General features: G+C 41.8%; 1 protein-coding gene across 1 annotated transcript in view; it reads right to left on the bottom strand.

The window, feature by feature from the left end:
* LOC311006298 (neural-cadherin) overlaps positions 1 to 22,371 on the bottom strand; it is a gene marked incomplete at its 5' end in the record, with an annotated part of 358,210 nt that overhangs the window by 110,900 nt on the left and 224,939 nt on the right. The window contains one exon of the mRNA XM_083999073.1: positions 9,673 to 9,950. Coding sequence (XP_083855199.1) covers positions 9,673 to 9,950 — 278 coding nt within the window. The remainder of the gene's footprint in view (positions 1 to 9,672; positions 9,951 to 22,371) is intronic.

Genomic DNA, 22,371 nt, shown 5'->3' with positions numbered 1-22,371 from the left:
CAATGTTTTTTTTCATGACGAAAACGAGACGAAGATGAGATGAAATCAATGCCCTTAAACACTGACTGTGACGAAATTAACACACATTTTTTGTTGACGAAAAAAGACGAGACGAAATCCACTTAATCAAATAAAAACTTAATAAAATGTCTCTTTCTTTTTTCGTCACAGACTTTTAAATTACAATCCAAAAAGTGCCTTCACTGGATGTATGTCAGGTTTTTTCTCCTCCTGCGCTGCTGCCAGGGGTGTGTGTGTGTGTGTGTGTGTGTGTGTGTGTGTGTGTGTGTGTGTGTGTGCCTGAGTGAGGAACACACACACACACACACACACACACACACACACACACACACACACCGGTGCTGTCTGTGGTAAGTTCGGCGAGTAGGCTACAAATTGGCTAGGGGTGGCGGGGGGGCGCATGGTCATTGCAGGGGGGGTGCGGGCGCTGTAAACCGGCAGCGGAATCGCTGCGAAGCTCCGAGCAACGGAAATCATGTGCGAGCTGGAGCACCTCCCGTTCACATCATTGCATTTGTCAATCGCTGTGTTTTATTTTGAAAATTAACCGGATTCTCTCGCTGTTTCTTTGTGCGACTTCCTGCCCGGCTTGACAGGATCGCTGCTGTGAACCAGAGCGATATGGCTCTGGTGTGAACGACACAGTCGTTAACATCAAAGGGCTACGCTTCTCAGCGCCTCACGGCGCTTCTGCGGCTGGTGTGTCCCTGGCGTAGACGCGTCTCCGCGCTGGTCGGTCGCTTCTGCGCTGTGTGCGTGTGTGTGTTCATCTCTGTTTAGATACTGACAAATAGCCTACATAAACGCACACACAAGCTGGAAAGTTGGCTCATCTGACAGCTGTCAATAATGACATAAATCTTGTGAGATGAGTGAGAAAAAGACTAAAATGAATCTATTGGTTTGAGTAGATTAGTTGTGATTAACATTACTGTCAATCTGCTTTCAAAGACTAAAAAAAGACTATTGACTAAAACTATACTAAAATGCTTTGGATTTTAGTCGACTAAAACTAGACTAAAATACTTTGGATTTTCTTTGACTAAAACTAGACTAAAATGCCAAGACTTTTCGTCGACTAAAATGTGACTAAACAAAAAATAATACTCGCTGACTAAATATGACTAAAACTTATAAGGGCATTTGACACAAGACTAAGGGCCCTAGTTTGCTGGCGCAGCGCAGGTGGCGCAAGGTAGAGCAGCCGGTCTAATGCAAGTTTCGACCAGCGCAGCCTAGCGCAAAGTCAGATTGGCAGATTGGTAGATCGCGCTGCGCTGAGATAGGCGTGGCCGCGCAGCAGGGGGAGGTGTCACAGATTCAGCTTGGTGCAGTGGAAGTTTCGTGCGAAAATGTCCCGCCGAGGTTGCACTGAAAGCTCACCACCTCCAACCAGGTCTACTCTCAGCGCAGGGCGAAGCGCAGCAGGTGCAGTGGAAGTTTGGCTGCCCAGTGCGCAGTGCACACACGTCACCAAGACCTCACAGGCAGATTTCCACAGTTCCAGGCACATTTCAATGCAATAAATATCCACAATAACCACTATTTAATGCAACTAATGGAATCAATACGTGAATTTATATCTATAGGCTATAGATTGTCCCGTCACATCTGACGTCAGATCAAAGCAGAGATCAAAGGCTGTCGGCGCGTAATGGAAACTCCACCTGAATTAACACAGCAGGGACGAACTGGCACTGAAAAGCAGCTGTGGATGTCCCAAAAGCAGGACTGTGAGGGTGGATGACTGCATTTTGCTGCCGTGTTGAGATACGCACTGTGCCCTTGTGATGATCGCTTTATTTATTTATTTACTTATTAATTCATTAGCGCGAGCGACCACGTCGTCACGCAGCCGTAATGAAAAACAAAACACAAATCATCATCTCTCTTAGCCCACCACAACAGCCTCTGTATCAGATAGTCAGTTTATAGCCTACTACAGTATACTCAGCATCTCTATCACAGAAAGTGTCGCTGTCTCCTCTGTCCATGTCAAAGTATAAAATGACAAACTTGCAGCGCGCATCGCCCGCGGCGCAGTTAAAGGTGAGGAGAGGAGCTCCTTTGATTGGTGAAGATCTGAATCGGCTGTGTTAATCCCACTTCTCCTCCTCCTGTCTCCCTCCCGCCCTCTCTCCTCCCCCTTTGCCGTTTGCGCCGGTAGGAGGGACGAGGGGAGGGTTTGCGCTGGCGTAAGTCGGACTGCGCTGCCCAGCAAACTTGCGAAATGGACCTGGACACACCCCTTTGGCGTGGCGAAGCTGCGCTGCACTTAGACTTCGCTCGGTCTAGGAAACTAGGGCCCTAAGACTAAAACTAAATTGAAAAACACTAGGGCCAGTTGATCCGTGCCGTGCTGAAGCCCGAATGCCCCCCCTCCCCTGTCCCCCGCTGGCCCGCACTCACACTACCTCGAACCCAAGCGTGCTCAAGCACGGTTGCCTCCGACACAAACGTCATCACGTTGATATAACAACACGGCAGATGCGCTCTGACTGCTGAAAGAACGGCACTTTGACCGGTTGTCATGGTTATCTTGAAGTTTAATCAAAGCGACGTTAACTAGCGATGTTTACAGCGCGACGTAATCGATAAGTGACTGTTGTTTACATGCGGTTGCAGACACGTGGTGGAGAAAGAGCCCGCAGCGCATTACGTGTGCGCATTCCTGGCCAAGCGTACCGTGCCCAAGCACACCTCTCCCAACCGTGCCGGGCCAGGGAAGTGTACCGTGCTCAGGCACGGAACGCTTGCACTCACACCATTCATTCAGAAATTTATTTAATAGGATAAACCCCTTGAGAGGAATCCTCTCGTTTTCGAGGGGGTCCTAAGACCAGCAATAGAATCCGGACTTTAGGGGGCAAACGTGCCTGGGCACGGTACGATTGCCTAGTGTGAGTGCACCCTAAGACAACTGAGACAATGTGGTGTATACAGGAAAGGCATTGTGCAGCTTTATAGAGCAGAGGAGAGCATCAGTGCCTGCAGAGTTCACTGTGTGGAGCAAACTGATACCTTCAGAATTATTGAATGGGATCTCTCAAAAGAAGGCAATTAAAGTTCAAAAGTATCCCTCTCACCCTTCTATTAACATTGCTAATTTTCTTTCACAAAAGACAAAAATGGTCAGGTTCCAGGTTATCAGCACATATCCTGAAGCAGAACCTGAAGTTCACCTCGTCGACAATCTCGATTTTACACTCTTAGTCACTTTGGCAGCACTTTATTAGTGGATTGTTAATACTGCTGCTATAACCCTATACATACTTGTGTATCATCCATGGTGTTTCTATGTGTTGTATTCTAATTAGTTTGTGTTAATAGGACCAGTATGTGTGATGTACTGTATAGTATCTTGTGATAAGGTTGCAGATTGCAATAAATTTACTAGCCCTCCCCTCAACCTCCATTTGTCCTTGAAGGGTAAAAGAAAACATTTTATGGCCTCTTTTGAGTCACTGTCTGGCCCTTTTTGGTTACTGTAGAAACAATGCAACAATCAAATTGAATCAAATTGAATTGAATTGAATTGAATTGAATTGAATTGAAGGCTGGCAATGTGGAAAATAACTAATATAGATAGCCATGAAGGACTCATTATAAGCTGACAAAAACACAATGATTCTTCGTCATTATGTACTTTTTGAGCGAGTGCTGTGTGTATATATAAACTAGGGTTGCACGGTATACCGGTACTAGATTGGTACCGGGGTACTAACGCATTTAAAACGGTACCATACTGCGCTTAGATGGGACCGGTACTTTCATTCTGCGCCGCCAGCAGCGGTGACGTCGCCGCGTGAAGTCGCCGCATTGTAATTTGAGCCGCGAGGAGCGAGAGAGCGAGTCACAAATGAAGCAAGGTGCTTTTTATCATTACCGTTACAGCGCCACCTGTCCATGTGCCTGTGTTTGTGTGTGTGTGCGTGTGTGTGCGCCGCGCGCGAGAGAGAGACGGCCGCCACAGCCTCGTTAATAAGTTTTGTTTTTACCGCGGATCACCACTGGCTGCATGCTCTCTCTGTCTCTCTCTCTCTCTCTCTCTCTCTCTCTCTCTCTCTGTGAGTGAGTGAGCACGGCGAAGCAGCGCTACGGAGAGATGAATTAACGGAACGATATTGCGTTGATGGGGGTGGGGGGAACAGAATCAATTTGGTCTACATATGGGAAACAATAGGTGTATGTTTGAGTAACATGAACATTTGTGTTTCATTCTATAAACTACTGATAACAATTTCTCCCAAAAATTACAACTGGTCAAAATAACAAAAAAAGATGCAGTGTTTTCAGACCTCAAATAATGCAAAGAGAACAAGTTGATGTTCATTTTTAAACAGACATTTTTTAATTTAGGAAGAGTTCAGATTAATATAGATGGAATGTTAATCCTGCAGCAGCAGTAACTGTTTACTGATTTCCTGTTTTATGGTCCAACATTTTTCTATTAAAATAAAGCCAATAATGACATTTTTTGTGTTCTCTTTTTATGTGGAAAAGTACCGAAAAGTATCGAAAAGTATCGAAAAACATGTTGGTACCGATACCGGTACCAAAATGTTGGTATCGTGACAACACTAATATAAACTCACACCTATTTCTATACTATTCCCATAAACTGTTTTCAATATAGGCTCCAATCACCCAGTAAACATGCTTGATATTGTATTGTCATGCCTGTAGTAATTTCAGTGTCAACCTGTCAATGAAAATTGTTGTTCCATTTTTACATCACTCCCTGTCTAACCCTACTTTCTACTAATGCTAAAGTTTGTATTTTGATGTATTTCTCAGCGGGTGATTGCTGTAAAACCAAATGCTTTATAATTCAGCTTTAACGTATTAAAAACTGAACACAACAAGCATTTAAGAGTTGTATTGTTGCTGAGGATGATTTTAGACTTTTGGTGCCAATGCCGGTAAATTGTCAGACTTTCCCCTTTTAGCTGTCCCCAAGTAATTTTGGATTTATGAATCCAATAATATTAATCAGATATTAAGGAAATGTGTGGGAAGAATTTGAAAATGTAATAGAAATGTTTAAATACAGAAAAAAAAGTGTATTCATTGGTGTATTCAAGATAGATCTACTGCAAATACAGACAGTCTGATACGGTGCATACTCACCAGAAGCATCAAGTCTGCACTATTTGTTAGTGTAAGTTGTGATGTCACAAAATGTGAGACGCACACATCTATCCAGGGTGCATTTTGTCTTTCAGCAAAGCCTGGAAAAACAGCCCTCTAGAGTCAAACTCTTTATATAGACATACGTATGTAGTTGTCATTCTGCAGCCAAATATCCAAGTGAACTCACACAATGCATTTTTGAGTTAAGGAGAATTTGGTGATAATCAGTAGTGTATGGGTGGGCCGAACAATATGTAGCAGAGTTCCTGCTCCTTCGATTAATAAGTAAATCAGTCTATTGACAGTTTCATACCAAACAATGTGGGACGTCGGACATTAAAAAATCCACTAAACCTTTACCAGCCCTGTCTGTCTCTTCACTGGCCTTGTCTGTCTGTTTTTAGGTGTGTGCACTGCATGTTTGTTCCAAAACTGTAATCACAGACATATGTATGAATGCTGCAATACATCTAGCTCTTTAAAGTGATGAATACTTGTGGTTTAAGGTAATATCCTGCAGCCAGTTCCTTTTCACCATGCTTTGCCCACTCTGTACTGTCATCAGTGTTTTAAAGATTAAAACAAGACTGTTGAGCTGTTCACATCTAATGTTAGAGGGCGTCACCAGTGATCGGATCTTACTTCCACACTTTATATACAAATAAACACGAATTGCGTGAACGTTGTTTTTAGCTAGTCCGATTTACAACAGATGGGTCTGTTGTCACTGTGTGTGAGGGTGTGAATGAGAGAGAGAGTGTAATTGTGTATATGAGTGAGAGAGGGAGATGGGGAGAGAGAGAGAGAGAGAGAGAGAGAGAGAGAGAGAGAGAGAGAGAGAGACAGACAGAGGCAGAGAGCACAGAGAAGGAGAGGTTGACTGAATCACTTCAATAAAATAAAGTTTTTATTTCATAATGACACTACGGAGGGACAAATTAGACTGTGGCAGAGGACGTGCACCATACACTGCTTAAAGAATGTGCCACAGATGTGATCTGAGTGACTGGATCTCAAATCTGTACAGCTTCAGACTCACCTACTGTTCTTAAGTTCAACGATGCTCTGATCTCAATACTAATGTCAGGAAACCTGTTCACCATCTGAGGTCAGCATACTAACATTCGATAAGTAAACACAGAGCAGAGCTGAGATTAAAGGGGACCTATTATGCTCATTACAGGGGCTTTTAATATGATACTGGACCCTGGTGGAGCACTACTTAAGTTCCAAAACTCTTGGATTCAGCCCCCACCCCCCACCCCCCATATTTAGTCACAAACTGATGTAATTGGAAATGTAGAACTGACCTGATGATGGTGCATGAAAAAAAAAAAAAAAAGCTGTTGTTAGGTGCAGATGTTATAGCTTGTAAGTGTTATGTTGGCACCCTGTTAACAGTTGTTACAGCTGTAACAAGGTTTATAAATTCCCTTTAGCGTGAATTAAAATACTGAGTGCAACTTCATCTTAATTTAACCTCATCTAGAGTTGCAGCACATGTGAGAGACGCCATACTGTGTTATTAATGAGCAAAAGACCTGGGAGTTCAGATTAGCAGCTAAGTGGTTCTGGGATTATTTTCTGACACAGTGTTAAATACAAATTTCCTTTGGTGGCACTGGGCAGGTCATTTAGTTCTGATGTGTTTATTTCCTTCACCAAAATTATCTGAAAAAGAATTTGCCTCTAAACTTATCATGCGCTCATTTGCACACAGTTGCGCACAAACACCACAGACATTTTGCCTTCATTTTGGCAGCACAGTCTCAAAAGCATATGTTTTGAGGTTTTGTTTACTTCTCTAATTTCCGTCTAATTCCTCATTCTTCCTCCATTTTCTCCCCTGCTCTTCCTCTCATCAAAACATCATACCACTCTAGACATTACTGGACAGAAAAAAAAAAACATTGCATAAGATAAGTGCTCACTTGCCTATTCACAAACCTTCAAGGTGCTTTTCAGAGGGAATAACAGCATCAGCCAAACTGATGCCAAAATGATTTAGTGTGTCATACTTCTTTTCAACAGCAGACAGCCTAGTCTACAACTTGTTCAATCTGACAGTCAGGTAATAGACCAGCAATGCTGCTGAATCTGGAAATCCTTCATGTCTGGCAGACCCAAAAATTTGGCATAAAACACTCACTACAAGGTGTTTATTGATCTTGATGTACTAAGAGTGCATTCAAAACCTGAGGACCTGCCCACTATATCAAGACCAGCGTTCTCTTCAGTGACAACATGGGTTGCTTAGGATTTCTATATATTTATTATGTCTACAGTACTTCCCCAGCCTGGTTCTGCTCATATACAGTGCACAACCACACCTGCATATTAGCTGTACAAACAGATTTATAATGTCCCAAGATTATATAACATTGATTTTCTTTCCAATTAGTTCACCAAAACATTCAATATGACATTTAATGTTAAGCTTCTCAAATAGAAAAGATTTTCTGTCTGTCATGATGGAGAAAGATGTTCATGCCAGTATACTGTATTACTGGAAATTGCATGAAACTACAGCACTGGTACATTATCTTACATATTTAGATGGCTTTCCTCTCAGAAGTTGTAGTGCTGCCACCCTATTAAAAGGGCAGACGACAGTATGAGCACTGTAAATAATCCCTATAATTTTAGGAGTAGGTTTGTTACCTTAATTGTCAGTGCAAGCTATTTTTAGAATGGCGGGGCAGAGCCGCGAGATGCTCACAGCTACGCTACAGAGACTAATGGGATTTCTTGGTGTCCCTCATCAAACACACAACTCCAAAACGCTCTTGTGGACAAGTTGTGACCTGCACATTCAGCACGCTATGAGATAATAACAGAACGCTACAAGACAGGGTTGTTTTTGAGGAAAATGCAGAGACTGCTTGCTGAAAAACTGCCCTTGACGGGAACACGCATCAGCGGTTTCGCATGAATTTACCTCAAAAACAACTCTGTTTAAATTGGAACAATGCAGGATTTTTAGCTTAACTATGCTACATTTTTACTGTACCTTAATTAAACAGCTTTGGAGCAATTGTGATGGTTTAATTAATGACATCTGTCCTTACACACTTGCACTTTGCAAGCATTTTTTATTTAAAGATCGCTGAGGAGTTGCCAAACCTAGTTATTCTGCCAAATATTGGGCCACATCATGAGCAGTACATACAAACATTGAGCCCTGTCCTCACAATATCTTAGGTACATCAAATACCCTAGCTATTTCAATCAGCAAAAGCAGGGCTTTGTCTGAATTTGGGACTGTAAATGAGCAGGAAGTTCTGAATGAATCAAGTTTGTTTCATCATAACCAAAGGAACATGATGACAGGGGTCTTGTAATAGCTCTCCTGTGTTATCACACACATGTATTTCACTCTCTCTTTCTCACAATATCACACAGACCAATCCGTGCTCCCTCCTGGTGCTTCACATGATGTACAATAGATTGTTCAAGTGATTTTAGCATGATAAAATGTTACAACAACAGTGAAAGGGTCTGAACACTAACAACACTGGTCCATCCAATTAACGGATGAATCACTCCAAGCAGTGGTTCATCTGCAGTGACACAAATCAAGATGTAATGATCTGAGTGCATCAAAAGAAAAAATAAAGAAGGTCACATTTTATGGAACTTTGGATTAAAGCAACACGGCCGAACTTTGTTGTAACAACCACACATAATGCTTCATTGATCTCAGAAGCTCAGACAGATACAATATAAGCACAAGCAGGACAAGACTCGCAAAGGTTAAAGTAATTATGCCAAATTTTAACCTCCAATGCCTGGCAACAACAAAGAACAAAGGCAGCGATAGAAGCACAGAGAGGGAAAAGAGAAAAAAAGGCAAACCTCCAGTCACCAAATGAAAAAGAATAGTCTGAAGTATTAAATGAGCTCCCTAAACACACAGCTTCAATTTTAATCTCAAAAATCCCACACACACGCACACAAATACACATGTACAGCCAATCTACTGAGCTATCATGTCTAAATTTACCCTGCTCACTATTTGTAATGTTTTAATTTTGTTTTAACTTTAAGGCTAAAATCACACTGATAAAGGAATATACAATTTAAACAAATAGTATGCATAGTGTGTGTTGGAACGCTGCTGTGTCTGAATGTGAGAGTGTCAAGATCACTTGTGAGTAAAATCGAACCAAAAGCATAATTTCACTAATGACCTGCAAAGTGGTAGCACATTTGTATGTATACTGTTTCAGGACATTGCATCATTGTATTCAATTATACACATTTTTCCATTTCTGCAGTTATTGCCTTGGTCATATCTAAGCTCTGAGTTGCTGTAAATGAATGGGTAAACTAAACAGCACAGTATGTCCTACTGCAGGTGGTTGTCTCAGCTAAAGAAAATGTAATCAGTTTCCTTCCTCCTTAACAGGCTCTGCTACCTCACGGAAAGAAGGGATCAAATATTGTGTGATAACTATTATACTGAAGTGATGGTATGTGACCTGGCTCTGTTGGTGGGTAGAGTGATTTTCAACTCACCTGTAGCCGTGCTGAGTGTCCACACACACTCCACCATTGAAGCAGGGGTTTCTGGGATATGCGGCGCAGGGCTGATGGGACTGCTCTCTACCTGTGCAAGAGCACACAGCTGTGGATTCCACGGTCACAGATACAAGACTCATAGTCCCACAATCCACCACTGTGGGTGTATCTCGCACATTCAAAACGCTAGTGCAACCACCGGAGCCGGCACACTCTGAACTGGGACACTCGTCTATCCGCACTTGAGACACGCTGACCTGCAGGAATGACTGGAGCTGGATGGAGAAAGACAGAGAAGAAGGTGAAACACGTGATGGCACTTTATTATTACCTCTTTGTTTTACTTCTCTGTTGAACCCCGGAGACTATAATCAGTACAATGATGTGTATCTCTATTTGCACAGGCACTTCTAGCAATCGGTTGATGCTGCTAGTCTTGCAATGATCCCTCACCAGCTTCCCACCCATAAACATTCCCTAGTGGGATTTGAATTAGACTGTGGCTTTAACGTATAATTGGAGCTTATAGATCGGTCTGGAAATCCATCAGTGACAAACACCGGCAGAGTCCTGGATTACTTGTTAGCGATTTACATTTGTAACATTCATATAATTAAGCATTAACACATTTCCTCATTTAAATAAATAGTATTTATAGAAGTTCATAATAATATGATGAAACACCACTTGATAGTGCTTCAGTTAGTCCCTCAGGGATGTCCTTATACACAAGCCTCCACTGCATTTGAATTTGAGAAGGAAGTACTGACAGTACAGTGCAGCTGCAGAGAAGATCTAGCCATTGAACATTTGTGCTAGTTGAGGTTTGACTTGTTTTGAAATAGGGCTGGGCGATATATCGATATAAAAAATATATCGATATATTTTTTAATGGGATATGGAATTAGACCATATCGCATATATCGATATAGTTCAAATTTGCGCTGTGATCCTTGCTCCAGGCAAGCTGCTGATCTGGAGCTCCCTGCACTGCTCGCCGCGCTCTGCGCCGCCGCCCCTCCTCTTCCCATTTTATTCATGCTTTAGACCGCTGCTTCACCAGCTGACCGAGAGGAACGCACCGAGTCCACGTCGACCTCGTTGCCGTTAACGAGCCGAGCCGCGGCTCTAGAGGCTCAGTCAGCTGCTGTAGCACAGCTGTTAGCCGTTAGCTGTTATTAGCCGTTAGCAGGCCGTCCCCTGCAGCAGCGTCAGAGCTCCAGACCTCTGTGAGCCGCGGTGCTTTCACCAGATTCAGCTCGTGAGGTTCGCGTTTACCCCATGGATCTATGATAATATAATACATCCATGGTTTACACACGTTTGTTTTCACTCTGGTCCAAACCGTGGGTCCGTGAGTGTCACGTGACGTTTCCATGACGACTGACCGGAAAAAGACTTGGGGCACGTCACGTTACTCCAGATTGAAAAAAAATCTCTGAGAAACAACGCTACACAAGGCAGTTGTTGTTTCTTTAGTTTTTAGTGCAGACAGTTGATATTATTTATTTAAATAGTTTTTTTTTGTGATTGGTTGAACAACATTTCAAGAGTGCCTTTCTATAAGACTCTGCTATAGCTGGTGTTTAGCCTATGTTACAGAAATGTCTTATTATATATATAATAATAGGTAATGATAATATTTTAAAATTTCCAGTCAACTTTTAACATTGATCTTAGAAGAGGCCTTATGGAATCACGCCTTCTAAACTCCATTACTCCATTACTTTGATTTCAAAAAAGGTAGTGGCCTATATGTTTACATTTTGTTATTTGAGCAGCTGAACATTTACTCATGAACCAGGTGAAGAAACCTGTTTATTATTTATTCATTTGATTTTGAAACTGTTTACTGAAATAGCCGGTTTCAATAAAACTACTTGTGACTTGTCATATTTGGCTTTAACTTTGACTGAACATTTGCTCTCACTTTGCGGAAAAAATATCGGGATATATATCGTATATCGATATTCAGACTAAATATATCGGGATATGACTTTTGGTCCATATCGCCCAGCCCTATTTTGAAATATAAGAAAAACCCATGTATGAAGTCAAATACATATTTCTTGCATTCCATGTTGCTTATCCATCCATATGGTGCCTCCTGTCTCTCTAGTAAATGCATAAAACATGAAAAGCTGGAGCACAAAAATGCATTTCCTGGGAAAAAAATAATTTCATATATTAAATCAAATCAAAGGTATACGCCTAAAATGTGGACAAGTAAGGAGGGATAGTAAGTCCAAACAGCTGGCAGTAAGAGGCTAACACGTGGAACATGAGTGATCTTAAGCTTATTTGCCATGTCACGCTGGCTGAAAACCAAACAAGCTGGAGAAAATTAACTGACCGTGGTCCAGCTTGAACATGAAAGTGTTTTTTACCGTTTTGCATACATGGTCATATCATTTCAGTCTCCGGTGTAGTCTTCATACAGTATGTTCTTCATATACTGTATGTTCACAGCTTTAATGTCCTTATATCTGGTGACTAAATCTCTGCTAATTCAAAACCTAATAGTTAAGTGAAATACATCAGGTTATAGTGGTTTACTAAAGCAAATTAATACTCAATACTCAATCAATATGAGTGCTTTTTCCTGCCATAATATCATGTTTTTACTGTAAATACATGTGCATAACTAATCTGATTTACCCAGACCAACAAACACATGTGCATGCACACACAGACAACCAAAATAACTCGGATGTGAAAAATTCAGCTTCACTTTAGGAAGAGGTTACAGTACAGTAGCCAGTTTAGGTAGAACAAAATCAAGCTGTTTTTCTGCACTAGTTCCTAGAAAAGTGGGTTAAATGCTGATGACGCGAAAGGAAACCACAATTCTTGAGGTTGAGCAGTTTGATAAAGCACTGGAAGGGATAAATGGAATGGAAATTGAATATGAACTACACGTGTAAGAGAGTGTGTGTGTGTGTGTTTGTATGTGTGTATGTGTGTGTGTGTGTGTGTGTGAGAATGTGTTTGATACTGTATGTGCTGTACCTGGTGGGTGAGTCAGACTGGTTGGGCAGATTTACAATGTTTTTACATACACATGCATGTACTCAAGTGGAGAAGGCATGAAGCAGGGCACGAATTCATGCACACACATGTACACACTTGCACACACGCAGATGCACACACTCAATGTGAACAGTGTTGAACCGAAAGAGGGTCACTTCATGCTCAATGTTCTGGACTGATTGGACCTCATTCAGTGTGACTGGATTGTGCTCACTAACCATGCAGTTCAAATCTACTTCACTTATTCCCCCAAATGGTCTATGCTACAGTGGCTGTAACTCTGATACAGGTTATGTTTTATGGATCGTTGTTATTGCTGACTGATATCTCATCCCATTCCAACTTTAAACGCTGTACTCAGCAGTGTTGCCTTTTCCATTCTAAACCACCTGCTTTCATTTTACCCATGACATTAATGTTTCCTCTTAATAGTCATTTTGGACATAGATGCTCATATTCATTGCTCTAATGTTGGTGGGAATATGTACAGCCTTGTGTAAATTAACTTAAACGTGGAGGCGGGGTTGAATGGGTTCAATGATAGAACAGTGTATTTACATTTCCTTGAGCCCTCTTCTCAGTGTTTTATGCTGATATCATTAGGTGTTACATGACTGTTTGTTTTGCATGATTGATCAGCTAGATCAATGGGGGGTGAATTACCCCTACACCAACCCCCGCCTTCCCTTGCCAAGCCAAGACTGGCAGGACAGTGCAGCAAGTGGGACATGTGATTACAGCCATGGATGGTTCTACAAGGATGTCCATTATGTTTCCTTTTATGTAGAATGGTCATCCTCCAAGCTACGAAATCTAAAAATACACAGAGTGTAGATAAAGTGTATCTCCAGGCCATTTATAATAAGAACAATGGGAGCAAAACAAATCACATAGGCTCTGTAACTGTAAAGTACCATGCTCCACAATGATCTACTGTAAGTAAGGCATCAAGTAAGGTGAGTCACCCTTGCATTATGGAGAAAAAAAGGGTTCTGCAAGCCTATTTCATTTTGGGAAGATAAACAACTGTGTTATCTGTGTAGGTATACAACAGTGTTTTAAGACCAATATTAAAAACTGTATATTTTGTTATACTTCAGAAATACTAGCTAATGATCAATGGCAACAATGAATTTATCCTGCTAATAAGTATAGTGAGTCCATAAAAGATATGAAACATTTCTCCATTGTAGCTTATGTAGTAAGCAGCATCAAGTGTTCATTTCATCCTCTTCAGGGGATTTGCTGGAACAATAAAAAGTGAAAATAATATCTACCAAAAACAGTTTAACCAGTTCATTTCAGGTTGTTGGATGGATGTGTCACTGTGTTTTGACCTGTATATCTCATCACAAAAACTGTCACTTTGGTAAACAACAGGGCATCAAGTGTGTGCTGAACACCATTTACCCATTACTGTACAGTATGAGATGCATTGTCAGTTGAGAAGCCATCAGCAGTGGCACAGTTGGTGACATGTACCAAGTAAAATTTATTTTAAGTTAGCATGAGCCTCAACATCTGCAGTGTGCCCCCAGCACAGAAGTGAATAAGTGTTAGGATAATGTACAAAAAAGTATTTTTTATTGTTCATATAGGAGCTGAGGTGTCATAGCACCAATACAAGAATATATACAGTATGTGCAGCAATTAACAGTATATACAACTATAGAGATATACTGAACCAATTAATGCAATGGTGCAAGGTTGAAGCAACTGGGTTAGGGTTAGGTTAAAGGAATAGTTCAACATTTTGGCAAATTCACCTATTGCCATAATCCCTTTAGTCGCAGGGATAGGTTCATTACCTTAAATTATTGGTGCATGTTATTTTGAGATGTGCGGGGCAGAAATGGAAGCTGCTCAGTGAACATACAGTAATGGAGGTGAATGGTACAGGTCCCCTGTCCCTCAAAACTCATCAAGTGCACAATCTAAGAACTCCAAACCTCTCTTGTGGACAAGTTGTGACCTGCACATTCGCCACGTTATGAAATAAGTAAGGGATAATGTATAGTTCGGAGGTTGTTATGGAGAAATAAACCCCGACAGGTTGTATGGAACCCCGACGCGAAGCGGAGGGGTTTCATTCAACATGAAGGGGTTTATTTCTCCATAACAACCGACCAACTGTACATTATCCCGCTTATTACACGGTTTACGAGTGAAATAATTAATTTGAAACATAATGTTGACCAAAATACGACTTTCATCGATTTAAAATTGCATTTAGCGAATCTGCAAGACCGGTCACTTCCGCTGTTTTGCCGAGCCTCCTCCCGTTCGTGCATTTGAAGCCTTTGATAATCAATCAGTGGATCGATGGATTACCATACACGTGTTAAAATGTGTGTATTGTGTGTAGTCGTATCTGTCATAAACAAGAGATTAACATTACTGTTTACGGGTGCGTTTGTGTGGCGGAGCCGCGGTGCCACCGAGACGAGAGGAGCTGTGACACCGGGTCAGAGGCTCTGATCAGCAGGTTTGGTTTCCAGCCACGATGTGGAAGGAGCCTCAACTCTCCTTGTAACAGGTTACAAATCATTTATCTAACATCACTATTAGTCCGACGCTGTTTAATGACGGTAAAAATGAAACACAAGGTAAATATCCTGCATAGTTTCTCTTTTCTGTGCTGCGCTGATCAGAGCGGCGTCCCTAGCAACGGTCTGTTATACATGACGACGGTCCGTTATACAGAAATAACAGACCGCAGAACGCAGCGCTGGACCAATCAGAGAGCAGCATTCAATAGAGCCGTGTAATAATCATGTATAATTATGTAACATTATGACACATGAAGCAAATACTCGGAACTACTTGCGCTTTTGAAATCAGACTGCCCAGCAGCCATGTCTGGAATGTAGTTCCGGCTACGCATTTGCCTCAACTTTGCCAACTCCTTCTTGTAATGTTACATTATTATTTCATAGCGTGGTGAATGTGCAGGTCACAACTTGTCCACAAGAGCATTTTCACAACACTATGAAATAATGATGTAACATTACGGGACAGAGTTGTTAGCCAGAATGCCTTGAATTGTGTGCTGGGACCCTATTTGTACTGTTGACGAAGTATGGTGCTGTTCTGAACATCATTTGTGGCTATGAGTGACTTTATTGATCGCGGATGGCTCTTGGCTAAAAAGACAGCAGTATTTGGCTGTCTGTGCTGAAGTCGTTACAACTAGAGAAGTTTGCGGTCGGCAAACTTGATCTCTCGAGGGGGTGTTCTACTCGGTCTTACAGTGCGTTAGACCATGGGGTGAATTTAAGCAAGAATAACCCTTTGATGTAGGTCAAATTATTTGCTGTTTTCCCCCAGGCATAGGATAATACTTTTATTTAAATCTCTGACACAAAAAGCCAATGAGACACACTCATGAAATGTGAAGACATCTGCAAAAATCAGTAGAGGAGATAGGGCAGGTGCAAGGAAACATCTGGGGATAAAAAAAAAAGAAAAACAGCTGTGGTGATGTCAGTTTCAGAATGATGTTAGCTGACACATTATTTTAAACCAGTTGGTGGCCAGCAGAAATAAGCACATGAAAATAACCACATATATTAAATGATTAATGATTAATTTAGGACAAAATCCAACTCCCCTGGCTCCACCTACAGCCTGTAATCGTATTTGCCGAAATCCACCACGACCAACGATTCTCCACCAGTCAGGTAGAGGGAGCAGGAGGAGCAGCCAATCGCCACTCCTACACGTCTGACGAAAGTGAAGTGAAGTCCGCGACTTGGTCGGAATTTTCAAGACAACACACCCTCAGGTCCTTCTTTTCACTTCTGTCAACCCCCCTCCCTCCCTCCGTCTCTCCCTCCCTCCACATGCAGACACACACAAGAAGAGTTTTTCAGAAGTGAGAGAGACGTGAGGTCGTTTTGGCAGAGGTTCATAAAGGTGTATTGTCTTGAAATTTCCGACCAAGTCGCAGAGTTTACTTTCACTTTCATCAACTTACCAACTGGAGCTTTAAGGCAGAGCACAGTGTATAGCGAGCAACAAAGGACCAGGGGAACGTATTATTCCTTGGACCATTGTTCCAATGCATTGATCAGATTCCACAATCCTCTGCACTGCCCTCAGGGACACATTAATATAATGACAAGATGAACCTTGGTATCTGAGCACCATACCAATGGTTTTTAAGAAGTGGAAAACCAATGTGATATCATTAACAGTCAAGTGGAGCATGCTGGATTGAAAACACTGAGGGATAAGTTCCATTATTGAGGTAGAGCTGGGAAAAGAAAGAGAGACATAGGGAATAAAGATTTTTCTTTTTTCTAAACCTTCTATACTTCTGAGGCATTACTGAAGAATTGAGAACATTAATGATAAGCGCTGGTTCATCGTCTGTAGCCCCCCCCTCACACACACACACACACACATTCCACAACTCCTCTGCTTCCCTCTTTCCTTCCCCATCCACCTCCTCTCCTCTATCTTTCCAGCTCTCGTTCATCCTTTCCTTTGCCACGCTTCACATCTCATTCTGATCAATGTCCTCTCTGGAGAACCTGCCTGAATTCAGATGAAATGCTTGGTGCTCTCCTCACAAATCACACCTGAAAGGCTCGGCTACCTCTCCGTTTACACATCTTTCTCTTCCTCTCTGGCTCTCTTTGCAGGCATGGCTTTGCTCATTTTAAAATTGCATCCATATACTTCATTGCTTTTCTTCCTATCCCCTCTCTCTCACTTGTTTTTTTTCTCTTTGACAACAGTCACATGAAACAAAGAGAGGGCACAAGGGATAGGAGCAAAAGCAAAGGCTCCTTTTTACACAGAGATCCCACTCTGCTGCCTTTAAAAAGACCCTTCATTACTCTGGCTTTGCTTGTTTACACTGAAACAAGACTAGATCAAAACCTTGCATGTCGCTAGACTGCATATGGTCAATGTGGGGAGTGTGGGCTTTAGCCCAGTGCCCACCTGTCAACTATAGCCGCTCTGACCGGGGTTTTTCTGCAGCTGAAAAGGAGTCACTTGGCATTCACACTCAGGTTAAATTGGCATATGTTGATATTTCTATCGACTCCGGTTCCGATCGGCACTGATGCGAACACGACACCCTGCTGAACCCGATAATTTCCATCCCTTTTCCTGCTGTAAGGTCTTTCAGACACAGACACTTAAACAGACCTGTCACCTGCCCAGCAAGGTGCTGCTAACCCACCGTGCCGACACTGCACACTGGGATGTAAGAGTGAGTGCAGCTTTGAACTAAGTTTTAAAAACACTTTAAGGACATGAGATGTGACGGATTGGTCTTATCGTTTTGTGCCACAGCTAGCCACTGACTGTCGCTCCACTGTTAATGTGTTTTTCTCAGAATAACAGAAAGGGAAATTTGATTGGAAGTGGAAAAGGGGGTGAATAAGCTTTTCCTACAGTAAAAATCCCTGTTTAAACTGTGAAGTGTAAGAACAGAAGTGTGCATGAAACTGTTGCTAGACTTGTAAACAACTGACTGCTATTCTAATTTTCTGTTTTTGAATTGAAGCATGGGTCATTAAGACAACACGTTAGCCTCCAGGGGTCTCATTTATAAAACTGTGCGTGGGATCGTTACTAAAAGTGTACGTACGCCCAAAAGCCAAGTTTTGCGTGCGCCAAAAAATATTCAGACTTATAAAACCCTGCGTACGCACACTTGCACGCAAACTTCCCTTTATAAATCACAGAGTTCCTACAAGTGTGCGCAGCTGAATCAGCTTCACGTCCCGCCCTGTACACGCCCTGTTTTAACCGTAGATGGTCAATGCAAACCACCACATGAATGCGATCTGCATGTCAATGAGCCTGACGTGCTCTTGTTCTGTCGGTGTTGTGAATTAGCTGCAGGTGTGAAAGTGGCGACGTGACGTGTTGCTGCAGCTGTTAACGGCGTCAGCGGCTCAGAGCGCACGCGGTGTTGTTTTGGTGCACTGCCCTCTCACATGCTGGACCTGCAACAGTTCTAATCTGAAACCAGTTATTAACCATTCGTCTCCCTCTCCCTCCTTTCTCCTCCAGCGGTGCCGTGGTGCAGAATTACGCACGGGGCTCACCGCTGTATTATTTACAGTGATTAGACTGATCGATAAAACTTTTAATAATTAGCAGAATCAGTTTCATTCTGAGGAATGATCAAACATGACACTTCTCTTGATAAGAAGAAAACAGAATGTAACAATTGTGCGAATGATTAAGATTTTTTTTCCAGGGTTTGAGATTTAATTGACTCTCGATCATACGTTCACACTATCATAGGAAGAAGTTATTTACACCATGTATTTATTCCGCGCCGTCCTCTCCTCCTCCTGCGCTCTGGGAGTGGACAATATGACGGAGAGACGGTGATTAAATATAGAGAAGGAATTTTGATTTTGAATTTTAAGTTAGATTCTAAGAAGATGTTTCTGAAACACCAGTCCGATGCAAAATAACGCTGTTGAATTAAATCACCGTGGCAACATGGATCTAACGCATACTGAAATTAAATGTGTGACGGCCGATAATGAAACATTATCGTTCTTCTCACTCTATTTCCTGAGTCTGACTTCAGTTCACCACCACACCGTCTGTGTCGCCAATTCCCCTTTTCCTCCAAACCATGCGTACGCATGGCTCAGAGTTTGCTTAGAGCTGCGCACATTCTCCCGTCAAGTTTGTGTTTTATAGATCACAACCTTGGCGTGGAAAGTCACATACGCCACTTTCAGGCCCCGTTTTGTGCGTACGCAATGGTTATAAATGAGACCCCAGGTCAGTTCCAAGCTGCTCTGCTGCTAAAATCCTGCAAAGTCAACTGACAAAACACATCAGTTTAAGACACAAAACATGCTGAGGTTTCACCCATATTTACTTAAAGGTGTTCAGAAATGGCCGTTTGTCCTGTTTTTACCCAAGTTTACCCAAGTAAGGAAAACGAATTTGACTGGTCGTTATCGAGCGGGCGGGATATTCAATGTTTGGGGCGAGACCGAGTTAGGTGTGTGTGTGTGTGTCTCAGACGTTTGATTGACGGATGACGGATCCAATATCAGTGGCTGATGAATCATTCAATCAGTTTTGCACAAAGTTTGGGCTACATCGTCTGATAGATGAGTTATTACACTCATTTTACTGTAAGACCCATAGTGGGCTCAAAATCAATTTTCTTTTCTGAACACCTTTAAACCACGACCCAGAGAACGTTACCAGAACCAACAGGCTATTTTTCTTATTTTGTCTCTCACAACAGTGCTGATGTCTGTCACACCACACCGGCCATCCCTTGTACACAGATGTTGACCCAGCTCTGTGACTTAAAGGTGGAACAACAGCATGCAACAAGCCCTCCTTAAACTGTTGTGTAAAGGGAGCTGCAGAGAGAGGCACAAATTTGAATGCAGTAATGGAGCTGAACTGACCAGCATGACCATGACCGGACTCTGTTCTGCTTCTCCACTCAACAGACGCACACATATATAGACTCATCATTCCCTTTGATCACCCCAGGTCAGCCCTCGCTCTCTCTCTCCCTGTTGGTGAAATGCATACAATTTGACTTTCTATGCTTCATGCTCCCTCTCACACACACGCACACACACAGGTCCCGTATTTCTATTCAGACTTTTGAAACGTGAAATGAGGTCTGACCAGAGCCAGCGGCCAGTGTGCGTCAGTGTGATGAAGTGAATTATTTGTGTTTACCGACTTCCTTCTATGTAGCAATGATATGCTTTTTCAAGTTTTGAATACTGTTGAGCCTGCGCTCTCTGGTGGGTGAAATGTAATTTATTAAGGCCCTTTATGACTAAATATAGGAAGATCTATGTAATTTTACACACTCCTCTCATTTGACAGAGCACAGTTCTGGTGGATTTTTTTTTTTTTTTTTACCTCCCATGACAGCAGCAGCCAGTATTACAGGCATAATCCACACTGTGTGTTTCTGTAAGAGACAAATTGGGTTGGATTTAAAAGGATGTTCCACACTCATGGGCTATGAATAAAGTAGAAATAACAATTTTTATTCTTGGGCTGGGGGTCGGCACATGAATCAGTCATAAATTAAGGAAGGAATTTTCATCATGAAATCTTACTTGTACCATGTACTGTAAGGCTCAGATATGGTGGTAGTCTCTTACCCATAGTGGAATACAATACCATTCAACTAGACTCTGTATTATTTTCTCTTTTCATTAACCACTTTTTATGGGAGTGTTTGAGGAAAAGACAATAGGATGTTGCCTGAACTAAAATGAAATACTGACAAAGAAACTGATTCTTATATGTTTTCATTAGTGTGGGTGTTTTGCATCATCACATTCATATATACTTTAGTTAGTTTGATTGATTCAAGTAATTACCGTAGGTCAGGGGTGGGCAAGAAAGTTTGGCCTCAGGCCAGTTTTTTTTTTTTTTTTGTTCTAATCCATTAGATTAGGTCCAGAACATAATCAAAGGCTAATTGGTGAAATTAATAGATTAAAATACAAGTGGGAGATGCTTTGCTACTTTTTACACGTGCGGTGCTGGGTACTTCTCACATTCAACTGATTTGACTGAACTGGTGTTATTCTTTTCATTCTTTTTTGGTTACCAGTTGCCACCCAGGGCTGTACATCTTCATTATCCACTGAATAGCCTGAGTTATAATATTACTGATTAACATAATAACTGTATGTTTCTAGACTGTGAGTGACAACAATATTACTACAACATCAAAATTTGGCAAAATTTGGCATGTACGAACCTTGATCGTTCATCTTGATCTAGGCCAGGCCCTACTGTACAATTAACAATTGCTGCCCTTCTTATTAAAACAAAATTGAGGTACAGAAAATAATTGTAAATATAATATTATAAAACCCTTGCACTTATCAAACAGTTGTAGAATTAACACAACTAATCTCTTTCTGCTCTGAGTCTTTAGTAAAGTCCCTCATCACTTTGGATAAAAATGTATCCTAAACAACTACCGGTAAATGAAAATGTACAGGAAGTCATCACACTTTAAATTATGTCATTGTTTCAGTTTCATCCAGCGTTTCCGCTAGAAAAAAATGGCACCGGACAACATATGAGTTTTGTTTTTACCGGGCATGACTGTCATGCATGTGCGCTGCTCTGTGTGTGTCGATGCTGTCAATTGACCACGTAAATTCTAAAATAAATATTGCACAAGCCTGCGCTCATAGAACATAAAGAAGCTGAAGGCATACTCTCAGATACAATAATTTGCAAACATAAAACACATCTTGGACTGGCTCATAACGCGGCGTGCTGGCAACTTGGGTTGCAACTTGACATAATAATAAGTAAGTAAGTCCGCTGCTTTGCAATAAAAAAAACAATACAAACAAACAATCCCTTGAAGTTCTCTTTTTTTCTTTGACTTTTTACGCATTTTGGCGTGTGTGAAATGTGCTGCAGCTATGTGTGCAGTGTCTCCGTGCAGCTTGAAATGCGCATCAGTCGTGAGACTTTGCTCTCCCCCAGGTGACTTCACTGTGCTGTTTTGATACGATTATGCAGAGAGAAGCCTCTCTCCACTCGGGGTAGATGTCGCTGAAATCTCTGATTTCGTTTTTGTTTGTTTATTTTTTTAATAAAATTCAAATTGTGCTCGGACTCGGAGGGAATATTTTCACAGGACATTTTGACTGGCGGGGTTAGAAA

The sequence above is a fragment of the Trachurus trachurus genome (genome assembly GCF_905171665.1).
Source record: "Trachurus trachurus genome assembly, chromosome: 3".
Taxonomy (NCBI): domain Eukaryota; kingdom Metazoa; phylum Chordata; class Actinopteri; order Carangiformes; family Carangidae; genus Trachurus; species Trachurus trachurus.
This window is presented reverse-complemented; position numbering and strand designations above follow the sequence as displayed.